The 19683-nt window shown below is 39.4% G+C and overlaps 1 protein-coding gene across 3 annotated transcripts in view; it reads left to right on the forward strand.

Annotated features, from left to right (window-relative positions):
• Positions 1–19683, forward strand: part of IKZF1 (IKAROS family zinc finger 1) — a 68703-nt gene that overhangs the window by 33836 nt on the left and 15184 nt on the right. For 2 of the 3 annotated variants that reach the window (XM_058833382.1, XM_058833381.1), the window contains exons 4-7: positions 9153–9206; positions 11248–11307; positions 13360–13620; positions 19506–19673. In XM_058833382.1, coding sequence (XP_058689365.1) covers positions 9153–9206; positions 11248–11307; positions 13360–13620; positions 19506–19673 — 543 coding nt within the window. The remainder of the gene's footprint in view (positions 1–9152; positions 9207–11247; positions 11308–13359; positions 13621–19505; positions 19674–19683) is intronic. The other variant, XM_058833383.1, reaches the window with a different exon arrangement.

The raw sequence follows: 19683 nt of genomic DNA on the forward strand, positions 1-19683 counted from the left end.
TAAGGGAGAGCTGCCTGAGGGCTCCAAGCATATGATATCCAGTATTTTATGTGTAGAACTGTTTATTAGACTGGACAGTAATTCTACCTTTGTATAATTCTGTAGGCTACATCACAGATTATGAGCAGCATTTTCACAAATAACTAAGTTATACATTTTTGTGGAACTACAAGTTCTGCCTGCTCCATGGTCCCTAATCTTCTGTGGAACACATACCAGGAGAGTGACCAGTGCATGGCCAAATTTCAGCTTTATGTGTTAGGACATTTTAGAGGCATGTACCTGAATATAGGAATCACTCTAAGCAGCAAAATGGCTTTTGAGTTCCCCATTAAAAAACAAAACAAAAGAATGTCTTATCCCCATTTAAAAAGAATTGAAAAATGTGCAGATAGGGAAGTAAGGGCACATGATGGATTAAACGCCTTTCCCATGGCCACACAGGAAGTCTGTGGCTAAGCTAGGAATTAAACCTAGATTTCCTCAGTCTGCCTTCAGTGCCTTGCCCCCATTTCAGGCTGTAAAATCTTGTTTGTTATCAAATTCTCTGTAGGCTGAAGCAGTAGGACACTGAGTGTGAGAATGAGCAATATTAGAGAATAAATACTATTAATAATGGGTGAGAAGCTGAGAATAGTTCTGGATCAAGCATTACCCATTTCTATTGCTGTTTAATGTCCTCTTTTTTCCTAGTTTACATCAGCATAAAAATCCCCTTGTGGTATTGTTCCTTAACCAAACTAGTTGTGCCTTTCCCTATGGCTAGGGTTACAGTGGAGCCCAGTGCTTAGCTGTTTGCAACTGTTCTGGTTTAACAGTAAGTAACATTATGACTGGATTGACAGAAAAATTACTCTATTTATGCCTCTTTCGCCTTACATTTCTCATCCAAAGTCAAATAGAAAAATTACATCCATTTCCCTTGGAGAACATCCATATCTATGTTCTCTCTTACCATGCTCATTTGATTTAACAAAACATTCTATTTCTTTAACTGCTGCATGACTGAATTTTATCCTTGGAAATGCTGAACTACATCAAGAGGGGCTCCATTGAAGTGAAAACCAGACCAGGACCAGTAAAGCCAGAAGAAAGCAGTTCATGCCCCTCAAATACAAAATAAAGAGAAGCCCATCTCTATAGTAGGTAGAATATGACAAGCTAAGCAAAACCTTCCCAGTGGTCATAGTTCCTCTCACATAAATGTACTGGGTATTGCACAGCTTGGTCACTACCAGCCCTACAAGAACAATGCATTGCATAAACTCTGCCCATGTAGACTAGACGTACAGGTGTACCTGTAGGGAACTGGGAGAACAGTCACAGCTGCAGGATGGGAAGTGCTGTGCAGGTCTCCAACGGTGATTCCATCTCAGGGACTCTTGCCATTCACTGAACTATAGTGCTAACTCCTTCCTACTCAGATAGGAAGTCCCACATGTCCTAAATTACATTAACTTTAGCTGAAGAAATAAGCACTGCTTAAGTGGACCAGAAGATACTTTCTAATTTACAGATAAATGGTAGGGAGAAGAGCTGAACCTGCTGGTATTCTCTGTTCAAGAGTATTTCAAAGAAAGTGGAGCCTTAGTAAAGCCCATTTCTTATCACCTGACAACCTCTTTTGTGGAGAACAGCCTCAAATGGTTTTGACAGTTCTTCCAATAAGGGAGATTTCATGCAGTGATGAACAAATACATACACCACAGTACACCTTTCTGTAACACTCCTGTTTTTATTTACATGCAGGATTTCACCACTACCTTCCTGAGAAACTACAAAATTCAGTTAGGTACCAGATAAGACAAAAACTGGAGCTTGACTCAAAAATTATGCATAACTGTTAGTGTTGTGACATTTATAGAGGATCATTTCTCATGTTTTTACTTTCTACTTCGCTCTTTATCAGAAAAATTCTTGCTGAAAAGTCCCCAAGTAAGGAAAGATTGTTAAAAGCTGGTGTTCCCACTCTAGTCTTAAAGAAGTCCATGTTCTGTTTTGTATCTATTTTGCCTTGAAATGAAGAAGAGAAAATTCTTCATGTGAATCTCAAACACTTTCTGCTCCAGCCAAGTTTCATTCTGAACAAGTGGGACACATGATCTCAGTGGAAGGACTTCCTAAGTTGTCTGCTCATTCCACTGCCAGCCAGGCTGGATTGCCCAGTTAGGCAATCCCTACTCTGCTTTAGCCAATTTCCTTCTGTACTCTTCTCTCACTCTGTCCCCCACGGCTGCCTTCAGCAAAAAAGACCATTGCCTAATTGTGCCTTTGATATGAAGGTAAGGAATGGGCTGGTGGTTAGTTCAGGTTGGGAGAGTCCAGCTGCACACAGAGCACCACAGTTTGGTGCCAGTCTTAAAGTAGGTGGGGAAAGGAATACATGTCAAGTGGGTGAATGTCAGAGAGAGGAATTATAACCTGGAAGATTACTGTAGAGGCAAAAAGAGCTAAATCTCTCTATTTTTTTTGTTGGTTTTAATTTTTTTCTGCTAAGCCACTAAGTGTAATTCCTGGTCTATGCTTCCCTTTCTGTCACTTCTCCATAATTCTTAGCATTTCAGTTGGGTTGCTGTCTCTTGGCTGCTTCCTCTTTTCCTGCTTTCCTATATTTCATTATTTTCCCTTCTTCCTCTTAGAGTACTTTTATAACAGTGAGGAGGATGTGGAACTGTTACAATGTGACACAGAAACTGCAGTGTCACAACTACAGCTCTTTTGTTTCACCTCCAGGAATGCAAAGAAGCAGATCAGAGTGGAGAGGCAGGAGTGGGTAGCTGAGTGAAGGGAAGAGATTTATAAATAGGGAAGAGAAATGACAAAAAGTCAGAAAGTTTCCAGATTGGTAACTTGAGATAATAGCTTTCCACATAGTTAATCCCAAACTGAACCATCACTGTGTCCTTGAATGCAGAGATACAGGCAGTTCTAGTGTAGAGGCCTCCCACAATACTACTGCAACAGAGATATAGCCATGATGTGTTTTTGAACTTGCCTGTAGAGATGAAAGCTGAGAAGAGGTCTAGACCTGTATTGTGTACAGTTCTTAAAACTGTCTTTTCAAAACAAAAAACAAATAAATAATAGAACCTCAAAAGAAAAACTATTCTTAGGGCCCATGTATGTATATGAAATAAATCTTTAGAAGATAACGTGGTTGAAAATAAGATGCTGTAGCTCCCTTGAGATATCAGGCTGTTGAAAAAACTTAGTCCCAAGGACTTTCTCCAGCTGCTTCCTTAAGACAGTGGTCTAATTTCTTAGTGGATCAGATTTTCCAGGGTGATCTTTTTTCTGATAATCTAGTTGCATTAGTATCTGAAGTTGGGGTGCCTCAAAACTTTAGTTGCTTTTGTAAAAATCCTTTGCTGATAGACAAAGTTAAAGTAATCAATAGGCCTATTGAAATGAGTGGAATTGTGTTTGAACACTAGTTAGACCATATTGGATTATTCTGCTCTATACCTCATCCAGAAATAAAGGTTTTGATGGGATAATTTCTGTGGTCTGAGTTATATAAGTTTCTGACGTTCATAATAATCAATTTTGGGGTCCTTGTCATGATTTCGTTGAGTGATTTGAGCTATTGGAGACTATTTAGTTTAAAACTACTATTTTGAAAGACTTGTCTCTTGAAGCTCTGTCAGCAAGGTGTTGGCTTGGATGATTTGTTAATTGTTCTATCCAAGTTAAGAAAATGTTTGCATTTTGACGTAAGATACCCAGCATGGTGATTGTGACTGTCTGAAGATGGTGATCTTGACTGTGTTTCCAATGAGTTTCAAGTGTCAGATTATTGATTCAACAGAGGTAAAATAATTTTTAAATAGCTTTTACACTCACCAGCCTTAGATATTGCTGAAGAATTGTTCAGAGTTTGAGGAAGTCACGCCTGAGTGGATTGCCTCTCTCTTCTGGAGGCATGGTGATAACTGCACTAGAAACTCAGCTAAACTTCAACTCTGCAGCATAGTTACTTTCTGGTTTTGGAGACATACTTCAGGACAGGAACAGGGGTTCCTAAATTCAGTAGTTTCAAATCACAGCTGAGGTGTGATTGCAGATCAGAGTTAGTAAGTGCAGGTAGGATGCTGCAATATCTTTTATATATAAAATAATTTAGTCTTAATTTCTGACATTTTTCTCCACATCTTTCTGAGAGATGAATCTTTTTAAAATATTATCTCCTTCAGCTTTTTCAGAAAGCTAGTGAAATCTAGGTTTTTCTCTCAGCACTGCACTCAAAGACCCAAGAAAACAGTATTAGACTTTACAATTGTTGTATGCCTCACAGAAGAGGCATCCAATGTCAGGGATGACTTATCATAGCACCAGTATGGTTAAGGATGGATTCTGTTCAGGAAAGGGAAGCTGTGCTTCTTTTTCCTGAGGTAAAAGCAAGAAAACTGCAAGCATAAAAAATGGTCAAGAGGTGAGGAAAGACAAGAAGTCTCTTAAAAATTTGTACTAAACTGAGTTTGTAGACTTTCAGAATAATCCAGATCTCTGAGTGCTTGGAAGTCTGCCAGCATCATTTGGGGTTTCTTGCCATTTCAACATAGAGGACTGATTGCCAGAAAGGGAATACAGGTCCCTGTAGCAAAGCATTACCTATGATATACAGAAAGAAGGAATTTATATAGTCCTGACATTTTTCCCCTCAGGAGCTAGCAGATATGTCCATATTCAGAGAATTTCTTTGAGATTTCTGTAAAAAAAAATTTGCCTCTTCCCCAGAAGATGTAGATTAGGATTTCCTTTTCCTGGAATGCTGAGTCTAATCAAGTAAACAGCAGTTTAGATTACAAAACTTTCTCATAATATTTCTAAAAGAATAATCTTTAATAGCATCTAGAAAAATAACCGAGCACTCAGGGTTAACAGACCTAAAGGAGGCTTCATAACTCAGCATCAACTTCTTTGTGCAGTCCTCAGAGAGAATGTCTACTTTATCACTCATAAAATGATGACTGTATTTTATTTGCTTTAGTCTAAAATTCAATATCCATGTTTGTTTGTTTTTTTTCCCTGTGTCAGATAAGGGGAGCACAGAAGACTGTGCTCAGCAATTTGTTTTTAGACTAGGCAAGTTAATAAAATTTTCATAGTGTATTCCCTCCCAAGTGCTGAAATGGCTAGGTTCCTCTCCATTTCATCCTCTGACCTCTTCTCAAAAGAGGACATTGACAGTGCACAGCTTTGGCACGACACCCAAAAGCACCTCCCCAACCCTAAACACAGCTGCTTAGTCTAAATTTAGATCTACTGACCCTTTGACAGCTATGGGGAACTATGTACATTTGCATAAAATGTTGCTCAAGGCATCATCATGGCAGCTGAATGGTCCCTGGAAAAACCCCTGTGTCCATTCAGTGATAGTGAAGGCACAGCATATTATTAACATGCATGACTTGTTACATGGATGGACTTGCAAGGACCTGACTCTGAACCAGGGTAGCTCTGTGCCACTCCAGCCACAAAAATAAGGATGTGCAAGCAGCTCACTGAGATGGTACATGAAAAGGGAAGGGTTTGCAAGGGCTAACTTTGCATTCAGGGCAAGGCAAATTTAGGTTCTCTGAAGCAATATACAAAATAGTTCATCTCCCTTCCTTTCCCTAAACCACAGAACCAAGGGTACTTCTTTGCTCCCAAGTGGTAGTTCTGTTCTTCAGGGCAGTGACTGTTGCCTTCATCTGGTGCCTGACCAATACTCTCTGTGTTTTCAGATTTCACAGGCTTTTCTCTTCGTCAAGCTCCCCCTCCAACTACACTTCACATTATTTATATGTAACTGATCACTTTGTCTGGTCTTAACCATGTTTCTGCACTATTTAAGCCCTTTGCATTGTTAAGGGATGCCCACAGTAACTCCCAGATAAGGACAACATGCAGCCATTGGCAGCATGGCTTCATGGAAGAGCCTGGCTGACTCTTCCATTTTTGTGGAGCTTCTGGTCTGCCTGTTGAATCTTGGATGTAGGCATTCCTCTTCTCCAAAACACTAATCTTTGAAGGTGGATACTCCCTTCATGTTCTCCCGGCTGCCATGTGCGACTGCCTTTAGTTAGAATTTTGTTTCATTAGTTGAGGATTGATTAGCACCCATGCCTTTCACTAAAGCATGCTTTGTGGAAGGATTAGAGAAGGGAATGCCTTATAAGTGTTAGGATATCATATATCTGAGGCTTTGCTATTCTTGGATAACTGCTGCTGTGTGGGGAAGAGCATAAGCCACAATGATTGTGCCTGTAGACTTTTTGGAGAATGCCACTTCAGAGGTTCCAGTTTCGGCAGATAAGCATGTGTATTCACAGACACACCTGTGTGACCTGAGGATGTTTTCAAATATGGTAGTGTTTTTACCTCACTGCTGTGCATTGTTAGTTAAGGTTACTTTGCTTTTTAAAAATTTCCTGCTAAGGGACCTTTTATTACTCCCTCATCCTTTAATTCCCATATTGAAAAAAAATGGTGAAAGCAGAAGAGACAAAAAATTTATGGATGAAAAGTGCTGGTTTTACTATCATTCATAAGCAAATCTTTCTCTCCAGTTTGAAAGTGTTCCCAGCTTATTTCTCAAAGCAGAGAAGGGTCAATAAAGTCTGTTACCAGCAAACCTGTAGCAGTTCCCTTTGCTACTTCATCATGCAGCCAGTAAAAGAAGCAGAGCATTTCCAATATAGGAAGCATGGATTACACATACACGTAGAACTTGGGAAACAGGTTTAGTATGGCATTTCCTGACAGTGCTCTTTCTCTTGCCTTTAAAATTTAGTTTTACTTGTACCTCAGATGATGAACATCAAGCAGCCAGGTAGTTAACTGTCCTTTGGAAAAGCAACTTGAATCTAGTACAAAATGTACAAGCAAGTGTCACAACAAAGACAAGAAATACGAACTAGACCAGCCCCTTTGTTTTGGTTACAGATCATTTCCTACTGAAAAGAAATTTAGAAAGTTATGTAAAAGGCTCATATCTTCAAGTGTATATTTGAGGGCATTATTTGAATCTGTCTTTAACCAATGCATATTTACTGGTCCTTTAGAAAATTCCTGTAGGTAACTAACAGGTGGCTACTGGGAGAATGCACAATGGACCAAAAGCCACTTTTTTTACCTAGAGAGGACATACTTTGTTAGTTGTTTTGTTCACTTGTTTGATTCCGTACAGTTTGATTTCACTGCAGCCCCTAGAAAAACATGTTGATGTGCTTTGCTATGCAGTGAAGCACAGTTCCCTGCTCCTTCCTCCTGAGGACAGGCTGTGCATACTTACAGGCGCTGGTGCTGGCACATGGGCTGAGCACCTCCCCCAGACAGCAGCAGGGAGAAGTAGCAGCTATGGGTGATGGCATGGGTGGAGCTCCTCACACCAGTTGTCCCATGGGAGATAGCTTATCTGTGGACGCCTGTGTTTCTGGAATAATATCCATTTGATTGAAAGCCAGAATTAGAGTAGAGAAGAAATTGGCTGCCAAGGGCTGATTGGCACTCGGAGTCAAAGGAAGCAGCACAGACCCTGAAGGGAGGATCTCCTTATCCGTCAGCACCAGCTTCTCTACCTGCAGGTGTGTCCCAGCTGTTCCTGCTACTATTCTTCCTTACTTTTTTTTTTCTGTTTCCCTTTGAAAATGCCCTCTAACTTTCAGCATTTTACACAAAGAGATACCACAATGCTTGATTAACTGGCCAATGCAGTGCTATATGTAGAAAGGAGGGAGCAGAAAGGTAATTTTTAAGAGCACTTGGGTGCATCTGCTTTTTCTGTAGCTAAGTAAACAGTTAGTTTGATCAGTCCCATCTGTGTTCTGTTGTATCATCTGAATTATACTGAGGAACAGCACAAGACATGGCATTATGGTTTTTCTTCCCAGACCTTTTGTTGTCATTTTTCACACCCATACAATTCTTCTTGCTTCGGAGCTTATAAGGGAAAGATACTATTAATGGAAACATAATTTAAGTTAAAGAATTGGCCTTCATTGTATGTTGTCAAGTCTGGCTGGTGAATAATGAGTCCTTAAATATTCTGTAGAAAACCAACTTTTGTTTCTGAAAATGGCATCCTCCACCTGCAGTGCTCTTGTGGGGTAAGAACAGAGCTGACACCACAGTAAATGACCATGATGTAAAAACGAAAGGGGGCAGGATTTCAGTGCATAAAGCCAAGTGCTAACATTTTCATATGCTGTTGCAAAACAGAATGGCTGTTATGTCTTGTATCAGAAATCATAGGTGGGATTGCTGACAATATTCTGTTTTCTGAGTACCTATGTAAAGAAGAAGAGATCCTTTATTGACATGCATTTATTGACATGCATTTATTGACATGTTGGCATGCTGAGGTGATTTATTTTGGCCTGATAAGTGGGATTTCTTCATCTTATTTTGCCTTTTTAGCAACATTTTCTATCATCTGTTAGAAAGGTTGGTGTGAAAGTTTTTTTTTTTTCTCACCATTAGAGTGATAAGGTACTGTTCAAATCAGTCAGGTATGATTGCTGGTTGAATAGTTATGATGTCTTCATGAGAAGTCCTAGATTTTAAAGCTACCATTTAAGCATCAATTAATATCAACAAAATACTTCTGACTTGTCTTGGAAGAACAAGTGAGCCATGAAAACAAAAAATTACATGCACCTGAACTATTTGCAGCAACTTCAAGAGATCTTTCTCTGCTCTTGGCTACAAAGTACAAACAAGACATTGCATGACACAAAACCAAATTATCTGGGTTATTTTCAAAGAAAGTCTAAAGTATAAGTTCTTAAAGGCAGATACATGCCACAAGATACAGTTTAGTACTTACTGGAATAAAAAGTTAAATCCCATTAAAAATCAAATGGAATAAGGGAACTCTATTGTTTAAATGTCTCAGAAGCTTCAGAGTGATTTGTCTGTTACTCTTTAAGCACCTTTGATAGCCAGGTCTTATGCTTTTTACTTCTTAAAAAGTCTCACTGGAGAACAATATTACTTGAAAGGTGAATTTCCCCTTCCAAACAGAATTATGGGCCAGGTACTTAGAACGATGGCATTGCTAAAGTCTCACAGGATTTTGCAGCTGGCAGGGAGTCCCATAGCTCAAAGGTAAATTGGAAGTAGATTGAAAACAAATTACTAATTGTTCCCATGCATCTTTTTTCCAGCTGCCTATTTCTCTGTCCTTCGAAAGCCACCCTCTACGTCCAGCTTCCCAGAAGGTCTGTTTGGTTTCTCCTTTCTGCTATCAACTCTTTCACTCATTGCAAAATGCCTCCCTTCCATCTCCGTGTTGCTCAGCTCTTTTCAGGGAAGTGTGACGCTGTTTGTTCTCATACCATCCTGCATTCCTGACTGCTCCAGCCCAAGTCTGATGCAGAGCCAGCAACACTGCTCTTCAGTGATAAATTATATCATTACCTCTCTCCCCTTTGACATACCAATTAATTTTTTCTGAGACTTACATAAATCACCTTTAGCCGTAGAATACTGAACAGATGTTTTAACATTAATTTAAAATGCTCTTCAGAAAATCCAGAGTGAAATTCCCAGTATATAGAAGAGACCACAAGGAACCCAGACAGTGCCCTGCTTTTGGGTAATTTTTCCACACTCTGGAAAGGTAAAAAAGGAGTGGGGAAAAGCTGTCAGTTCAGTGACTTCAAAGAACTCTGTACCCCTTCAATAGAAAAAAGGGCCTTTTAAGGTCACTTCCAATCAAACTGAAGTAAATTAATTAGTGAATAAATTCTTAATGCTGTTAGAAGACCCAATGAGAAATTATTACCATGAGTAATTTTAAAGCTAATTAATGTCTGCATATGTGTGTACATAGCTATGTGTGTATGTAGAAATAATTTCTACAAAAACTGTATTCGGTTACAGTTTCAGAAATCGGTATAAAGTCTGAGAATATTCTTAATCAGTGCACATGAAATATATGGTTTACAGGTATTTTTCACATTGTTGTTGCTCCATAAGTGATTTCTCCACTATAAAAAGGGATGGACAAGTAACACTCTCACAAAGGTAGAAAACACTGATAGTTTTTATTTCCAGTGTAAGTCCCTATGGTGGGGGGGGTGGGGGGGTGGGAAGTGTGCCCTGCCATCCCTATTATTCAGATTTAATAAAAATCTTTAGCATTTCTACTGAATGATTTCCCTCTCCTGTTGTGTCTCCTGCATCAGTGGGGCTCTTTCTACTAGTTCTTGTATTGCAGACAGATTTGCAAGAAGTATTAAGTTTGGACAGGGAGAGGTTTTTTTGTTCATTAGACCTATAAAATTTCTGTGAGGACCCAGGGTGAGTTAGGTGCCCTCAATATCCATCAGCTCTCACTGGCAAAGTGAACTCTGCATGTGAACTGAGCCTGTCATGAGCTGCACTGCCAAATGAATGCACATCCTGGACATTCAGCCTGGTCTTCATGGGGATAGTCAATGAGCAGTACAGCTGCAGCAGTCCAGGACATAGCTGTGGAGAGCTTTAGTGACTATTGGCTGGATCAATACCTCTGTCAGTGTTTATGTCAAGTAATGAACTCCAGCATTACCTGTATCAGCATGCCCAATGGCCTGGTAATTTGTATGTGGCTACTCATAATATGCAGGGCATAATATATTTGTACAACTGCTTTTTGTAAATACATTGTGAGGACAAGCCTTAGAGATACAAACCAAAAATATGCCAATATACACAGTAATAAATACATATGTATGTAAACCTGAGCTTCCTCTTCTTCCATTGCATAAGACCAGCAGGCGTGAGAATAAAACAACACAATTTCACTTTTTATAACTGGAGAGACTAGAAATTAGGATATGTAAAGAAGAGATCTCTGTCACAGACAGAGTGCATATTGACAAAAAATTAATTCTGAAGAAGCTGCACTGTGGGAGCCTGCATTGATCCTTTTGAGACCCATTTGCAAGAGTTCCTCTTGACTTCAGCAGGAATTAATGGTCAAGCAAGGGGAACACCCAAGAGCACATTATGCTTCTAGATAACATGATAAAACTTGTTGGCTGCTTTGGAAGAAAAGGGCATTTTCACAAATGGGAATTGTTCTTGACAAGTCAGGATTCCCCTGCAAGCTGTCCTCTTCCTGTTCCTCCTTTGTCCTAAACTGCTTTTGTTGCTTCTGTGATGATAGTTTTGTCTTTCTCCTAGGTATTTATCTTATAGCAATAGTGCCATCTTCTTTTACATTTCTGCTAGCAGTACCACAAACCAGCATCCTGTTTGCCTTCTTTATTGCAGCTGCATACGGGGCGGAAGGCTTTAGGGACTTTCATGCAATAATTCCCAAATCTTTTTCCAGTAAGTATACTGAAACTCAGTTCACTACAGAGCATTTCCATCTAGTTCCTACTTTTATGATTTTTGTTTGTGTCATTTAATTTCTGAATAATGTATGTTTGTCTGTGTGCACTTAAGTAGTCTGAGCTTTTTGTTTTGTTCATATGTACTTCGTTTTAACTTAACAGAAAATTTGCTTCAAAAGCCACCTTTCCAAATCCCTGGCAGGCAAGGAGCCTATAATTTTTTAGTATAAATATTTATTTATTATTCTTATAACTGAAAGGAAAAAAATAACATGTAAATTGTGGAAAATCTTGTTATATACTCAAGCCAAATACTTCTATTGCTTCCATTTGCCATGGTGAAAACAGCAATATGAGTTTGTAGCCCATTAAATTTGCAGAATCACTTCTGTTTAACCAATGATACTGTCTTTTTAAGTCATTGTTTGGTCATTGATTTTGTTTTTTTCTGTCACTAAATTATTCTCCTTTTTAGAACATACATTTTAAAGGAAAACTGCTTTTATGATATGCACTTACTCTGTTTTACCTCTGTTTTCTATTGAAAGTGCAATATTTGAAAAATCATTAAAATACCTAGATCGGTAGACTTTTTGAGAGGTGTCCCATCAAACAGTATTCATAAATGTGAACACCTTTAGGCTTCTGTTTCCCAGTAGGATTTTGAGTCAGATACTCTCATCAGTTACATCCATGCAGTCCTTCTGGGACACCTGTGAGGTTGCAGGATGTATCAGAGAAGAGCTTGTCAATCCTCTCCATTTCAAAGGGGTATTTTGAAGGTCTTTCAATCTCTTGAGGTAATTATTGTCCGTAGCTCATTGTTGTCACATTGCTGCACCATCACTTTTGAATGAGGTTATCGTGAAAATGCTCCACAGAAGGAAAAGACCTGGACTTTATTGGATGAAACAGCTCCCTCATATTCTTAGCTACCCACTGAAGTAAATTCTTTCTTCTTTTTGGGTGGGGTGGGATGAAGGTAGAGGGATTTTTACTGTATAGAAGGTAAGATTTTGGCCAGCGAAATGATCTTTTTCAGCCTAATGAAGAAGTGTTTTTTCACCAAAATCACTGGATTAGAAAAGATAGAAATAACAGCCAGGATTATTTTTTTCTACATAAAATATCATACAATTCTGTGGAGAGAAGAGGAATGAATACTGGCATGAACTTGTCTGCATCTTGATCCTTTTCCTTAATGTTAAAGTTTTCTCTGTTCATAGCAGATCAAATTTACTAGCCTTTATGTCATCACATGTTGTAAGGCTATGGGAAATTTACACCTAAATTTTTCTTGCTGCAAGCACTTGTCACCTATGGGATTAAAATGAAAAGGATTTATCCAGTAAAGTAATAACAGTTTTCCCAGACACCTTTTTTTGTTTGAATGGTTTTTAATCATAGCTTCTGACTCTAGTTACTGTCTTCTATTACTCAGCAATCCTAATCCCGTTGTCCCAGAAACACAACTGTCACTCTTTTAATATCCTTAAATTCTTCCTTGCATCCTTCCCTACCCTGCTTTCTTTATCAGTGTTTGTACTCTGCTTTCCCATTGTTGTTGCTTATCCCATAGAACTGCAAATCAAAAATTTGGATTCAGTACAGCCCTCAGAGTCTTCCTGCCAAGTGGAGAATGTTGCATTTTCTGTTCATTTTTATCCATTGAGTTACTTACTTTCACAATTGTTTTGGACAAATCCCTATGAAGTGGTTTCATTTTAACTTTCATTCCAATTAACCCGATTGTCAGAAAGCCAGAAATGCAAAAAATCACAGAGACCTAGAATCAGACTTGTAATATTATTTGGGTTCCCAGGTCCCTGGGTGTTTTGTATTTGTTTTACTGATATTCACTGTTCATTGCTCCACGTGTTACAAACTCCACACATTGCCCATAGAATTATAGTTGAGGTCATAGCATTTGTTATTTAGTGATCTTGTACCTGCTGTTTAGAAGTTAACTCCTTTCATGTGATTGTTTCTTTGACACATTATTTGTTCTGTAACCAAACTGAGTGGCATCCTGTATTGTTTCTTTCAGCCGGTAATATTAAAATAGAAACTCAGAGTGATGAAGAGAATGGGCGTGCCTGTGAATTGAATGGGGAAGAATGTGCAGAGGATTTACGAATGCTTGATGCCACAGGAGAGAAAATGAATGGCTCGCACAATGGCTCAGGCAGCAAAGCTTTGTCAGGAGTTGGAGGCATTCGACTTCCTAATGGAAAGCTAAAATGTGATATCTGTGGGATAATTTGCATCGGTCCCAATGTGCTCATGGTTCACAAACGAAGCCACACTGGTAAGGCCTGCCACAGTTTTTCCTGTAGTTGACAAGAATTGGCCAAATATTAGTAACTAAGACTTATTTTCTGTATCATGCACGTGTTGCCTCTTGTAAGGTAATGTAGCATTGGTGAGCCTTTGGAAATCAATTATTTTGGTACATCCTTTTGGCCTTCACCAGAATTGAGACTTATTCATGGAAGTCCATCTATTGGGCTAGAAATTGTGCTGTTTGTTTGGTTTGAAACAAAAAAAAAAAAAGAAAAATCAAATTAAAAAAAAAATTAAACAAGTCTTGTTTAATTTCTAAGACATTTTTAAGAACTGCTGAGGAAAAACCCATTCGTAGCTAACTCTGAAATTAACCCAGTTGTAATGTTTCCAACAAAACAACAAAACTCATTATGGATCAGTGATTATAATAGTGATTGGAAAAATACATGTTAAGAGAACTGTATTGACAGACTTAGTCAAAAAATACTTACATTTCATGTCCAGTGTTTCAAGAAGTAAAACCAAGTATTTTCATGGGTCAAATGTGCACTGAAGTTTTTCCAATGGGACACTAAAAGAGACATGTAAATTTTTGTGTTCCATAGGGATGGCTTTTCATTATGAAGTGTTGTGAATATTCTTGCCTCAATTTTCTAATTCTGATTAGTCTCAAAGAGGGCCACAAATGAAGAGGCTGAAACAAATGAAAAAGTAAAGAGTGAGTCTCACCTTCCCTGATATATCTAAAAGTTAGGCTTCCAATCTAAACTTCAATGCCATTCATGGATAAAAGAGAAGAACTAAACTGTACTGTTGTTTCACAGAAGTTGCTGTGAAAATAAATTGGGGATTTGACATTTTTACATGAATATTCCAATGAGAGGGAATTTTAAAATATTTTTAAGGTAAGAATGTCTTATAGTTAAATTTGACTGAAATAGTCACAGATAAACACATAGATACTTTCTTCCTCAAAGTCTTTCTTAAATAACTTTCCCAGAATTACTAAGTAATGAGATTAACAAAATGCTTTCAGAGTTAAATGAAGAGTATTCACGAAAAGCCCCGGAGTGTATTCCATTGCCTTCAGTGTTACTGTCTGTCACAGTAACTGTGTCTGTTCAAGCTATGGAAGCCTTCGATCTGCTAGTGTAACATGGATTAGCCATGTTGAGAGGCAATGCTGTTACACTGCCTGCTTCAAAGTACTCTTCAGTTGTATGTAATAAATCCCTCTGTCAGGGAAGAGCAGATAATTATTGGAAAAGCCACAACTAATACTCAGAAGAGATGCTGTAGCCTACCTCCTAGATATAACAAAGTGCTTGTTGATCCCTTCCCTTCCCTTCCCTTCCCTTCCCTTCCCTTCCCTTCCCTTCCCTTCCCTTCCCTTCCCTTCCCTTCCCTTCCCTTCCCTTCCCTTCCCTTCCCTTCCCTTCCCTTCCCTTCCCTTCCCTTCCCTTCCCTTCCCTTCCCTTCCCTTCCCTTCCCTTCCCTTCCCTTCCCTTCCCTTCCCTTCCCTTCCCTTCCCTTCCCTTCCCTTCCCTTCCCTTCCCTTCCCTTCCCTTCCCTTCCCTTCCCTTCCCTTCCCTTCCCTTCCCTTCCCTTCCCTTCCCTTCCCTTCCCTTCCCTTCCCTTTCCCCCCCCTTTTCCCCCTTTTCTCCCTTTTCCCCCTTTTCCTTCCTGCACCTTCCCTTCCTTTTCTTTCTTTTCTATAAAATTAAAATGTAAAATGACTTCTATGTGAGGCCTTTTAAACAGACCTATGGGCTGAAGGGCAGGCTGTAGTGGTTGAAAACAATATGTTGCAACTTGAAATGTACTTAGAGGTAGAAGTCTTTGTGCTTGTTTAAGCATACTGCTCTTTTGTTAAAAAGCCCCCTCTGTTGCTGGATCAGAGGAGCTGTTTCAGGTTCCTAAGGGTCCATGGCAGTGTTTGCACCAGGGCTGAATGGCCTGTGTGAGGACATACCTGACTTTAGGGAGGTGGTGGGCACAGCTGCCTTTGTTTCTCGTACACTCCTTGGTACCCAGCCTGCTGTCTTTGAGCGTGAACTGGGTTGCCTGGTCCCTGTGACAATATCCCTAGGGGCCACCTCACTCAGTGCCACGTCATTTCCCCAGCACAGACCTTCAGCTCCCCGAACTTCTTGCCTGGCACAGGGACCCATTTGCCTGCCAAGGGTGCTACCACACAAGGATTGTCACTTGAAGATTTCTCCACCCTTTGCAGAGCGCTTCCCTTCCCAACTAGGCCCTCTCTTTAATAAGGGAATGTAGTTCAAGCCTACAGTGGAAGCACCCCACAAGGGGCGCTTTGCTCAGGAGATCCCCTTCCTTTATACTTAATAAAACTAAAGGGTGCGAAGTTTTGTCCCTGGGTCCTTCCATGGAAAGAATGCCTTTGCTTTCCCACCTACCTCATCCTCAGCTCCTCTTCTGAGCAGCCTCTTTGAAAAAGCTCAGGTGGTTTTACAGGGGCTGGCAAAGGAGTGGTAGTTCAGAACTGGTAGTTTAAAATAAGGGGAAGTCATGGGGAAACAGTGGTGACTGCTTTTCCTTTCAGCTGTGCTGTGAAAATTTAAGTCAAAATGGGATATACTGTTACAGACATTTAACTTACTATGCTGAAGCCCATTTCAATACATGCCTGGTGAAGGAATAAGCCTCATAAATGAATTACTTTGCTGCTAATTCATGTAAAACCTGCATATGCAGTGAGGTTTTCTTAAATAAATGTCTGATAAGTGAACAAAACTCTAGCACACTAAATGCCAAAATAAAATGACTGCCTGACCTGATAAAAGACATAATTGCTTTTAATGAATACACCTCTCAAGTGCTGATATGCAGAGCAGCACCTACTGTTTCTGCCCTCTCCTGTCTGCAGGCAGCTGTACAGCACTGACTACTTCCTAGCACCTTACCTGTTGCTTATATCTTCAGAGCAAATCCCAACTCACAGGTGCCCAACTCTTCTCACTTCCCTTTCAGTTCATTTTCTCCAGCTTGTCACTGACTTGTTTGGTGTCTAAGAAAAAGGAGATCTTGAAAGGAGAAACTCCTGCTCCCTGATGCTGAAACCTCAGGCTATATTCAGGCTTCTCTTGCTCACTCTGCATATATTTGCATGTACATGGATATCTGTGTACGTGTGTGTATTGGTGTATATAAGGCCTCCTTATATGTACACTAAGTTAAGTTACCAGTTAGTTCACTCACATCTTGTTACTTGGTTCTGAATGTCTCAGATTTACTTAGAGAGCTCTGCAGGTCTCTAAGCGTTAGGTGATCTTATCATTGCTTAAGAAATTAGAAGTATTTTAATTAAGATTATCAGTGTTCTTCACTGAATAAGTAGTCCAGGGCCCAAGCTCTTACTAAGGCTTGCAAATCACTGCAATGGTGATAATTGTTGATTGAATTCAGGGTTCTATTGCAGTTTTTGTTCCTGGGCCTATATTTGGTCATGACTACGTGCCCAGGACAGGTATGTAGTATTCAGACCTGGAGATGATAAGACACTGTTTAGACTGTTTAGAAAAAGAGTAATTATATATTTTTTCTTTCCATCCACATTTTTGGAGGTATTGCCACACCCAGTAACCTTCCATCAGTGGCTGTCAGCATCCTGGCAGGTCTGGGAGTTTTGCTGGGCTCATAAAGGAGGCATTCCTCACCCCAGTCGTTGCAGCATGGTCAGCTAAGGGCCAGCCAAGCTACACATAGCTTCAGCGTCATAGTTTCCCTTCTACAGCAACATGAGTTCAGGCTTCCTTACATCTGATCCCACTCTAAGTTCTGTGAAGTATTTGGTATGTAGCAGTCTCATTTGAAATGCTCCTTCTGTCTTTTCCACTTGGGAGAGCTGTGGGCTAGAGATACATTTCATTCTTACTTCGCTTTACATTTCATTCCTGGAGTACTTTTATGATTCTTGTTTTGTCTTCTTATGGTCCTCTGAGTCAGAATAACAGGAATGAATGCTAGAAAAGCTGCTTTGTAAGAATTTACTATTTCTCCTGAATGTGTCCCCCTTGCTGAGCTGACTTCTTCTATTTACTGTTTCAGTCCATTTCTGAAGAAAACTTTCTGCACTAAGTAACTGCCCCAAAGATTAAGAAGTAGAGATACGCCTGTTTTCTTTTCTCCCTAATTATACCATGCATGGCTTATGAAGTACATTGCAAAGTCCTATCAGGCTTATGCTGGCATTTTTGCATGCCATCCCAGCTGAACCAAATGTGGGAATAGTTTAGATGAACAGAGATACTTGATGGACAAAGTGAGCTCATTTACCTTGATAGGCACTATGCTGATCTGCTTAAAAGTGACCAATGAAAATGTCTTGCCATAAAGGGGATTATTTTTGCTGTTTGCTGAATGCTAAAGCTGCCAGCCCTGAAGGCAGAGTTTTCATATTTTTGGGTTAGGACAGTGCTGCTCTCTAATTGAACTTCAGCTGTTCTGCCGCATTACCCAGATGTCAAAAATTATTATGCTGCATGTATATGGACATATATGGACCTAAAAGGTTATCCTAGGTGTGAAAAATGATACATGATGTTTAAATGAGAGAGAAGAAATAATTTAATTTTTTTTTTTTTTTATTATTTTAACTTTAGCACTGAAATCTTAAACACAGTGTTATTTCTACACACAAAAAAAAATCAAAACTAAGAACAAGTCATTTTTGGGATGTCTCTAATGTTGATGCATTATAATTACTACAACAGGTTGAACTGATGCCTAAGAGAAACAACGTTCGGCAAATGTGTTTTAAAGACTAGTTTGACTTAGTTGAGGGCATGCAGAAGCAGTTCTTGCTGATAGAATGCTCATATGTATAATTTTTCTTTTATTCCTATCTGGTGTGCAACTGGAAATGTATTTTATTTCCCACTGATTTCAGAAAAGACCTCATGCATCTTAAATTAAAAAAAAAAAAAAACACCCCAAAAAGAAGAAAGAAAACAAAAAGCCCCAAACTAATAAAATATCATATTGATTTTAAACAACACTAAAAAGCAAACAACAGCCATATTAATTTTTGCAAAGTCTTTGATTCACTTCCTTGATAACAGGCACCAGTTCAGACAAATCAAGGCTGTGTCTCTTCAAGTTTTTGAAGAGAAACCTGCCTCTTCATCTGTCCAAACCATCAGAGACTGTTTGTGCAGCTCCTCTGTTCATACCTTACCATGAGAAGTGTTGGACTTAGGTATGGAAGTACAGGGCTTCCTTTGCACTGTCTTAACTTCTGTGATTTTACTCTCTACCTTTCTCTCTTTTCTCTGCTTCTTTCCTGATTTGGCTGCTTAGGGACAGACAGGTAATGGAGAAGAAATTGAAAGGGAAAATACAGGGAAAATGTAAATGAAAAGAAGTTATTATAACTGTTATAATGAAGTGCCTTTCATTTAAATATAAGAATGTAACGCTGAAATGAACTTGTGATCCTGAAATGCATTTTTAATGAGTTTCCTTTTTATTTTGCTGCTTCAGTGGCATATTTTAAAGACCCTTTGAAAAAAGCCACATTAAAAACCCCACCAAATGCCACAACATGCAAAATTGGATATTGGTTTATTCCAAAACTGCTGATCAGGAAGAGTGGCTCTTCAACACAAAATGTTGCAGTCACTTTATTTAAATGAGTTTGAATTTGCATTGTGATGTGCCATTCTGATTTAGAAAAAAAAAAATTAGATTTTCAGATCAAATTGACCCAGCCAGTGAAGCATTAAGAAACTGGCAGGTTTAGTCTGAAAGCCTCATGTTATATCAAACTTGCAGCCGGTGGAAGTCACAGAGCAGCAGTGAGAAAACAACTTTCTCCCTGAAATCTTTCTCTTGTTACCACATAAGAATTTTTTGTTCTCATATATTTTCTCCTTCTTCCCATAGGAGAACGCCCTTTCCAGTGCAATCAGTGTGGAGCCTCCTTTACGCAAAAGGGCAACCTTCTGCGCCACATAAAGCTGCACTCAGGTGAAAAGCCCTTCAAGTGTCACCTGTGTAACTATGCTTGCCGCCGCAGGGATGCCCTCACGGGACACCTGAGGACTCACTCAGGTAAGTGAAG

Source organism: Poecile atricapillus, chromosome 2 (assembly GCF_030490865.1).
Source record: "Poecile atricapillus isolate bPoeAtr1 chromosome 2, bPoeAtr1.hap1, whole genome shotgun sequence".
NCBI classification, from domain to species: Eukaryota; Metazoa; Chordata; class Aves; order Passeriformes; family Paridae; genus Poecile; species Poecile atricapillus.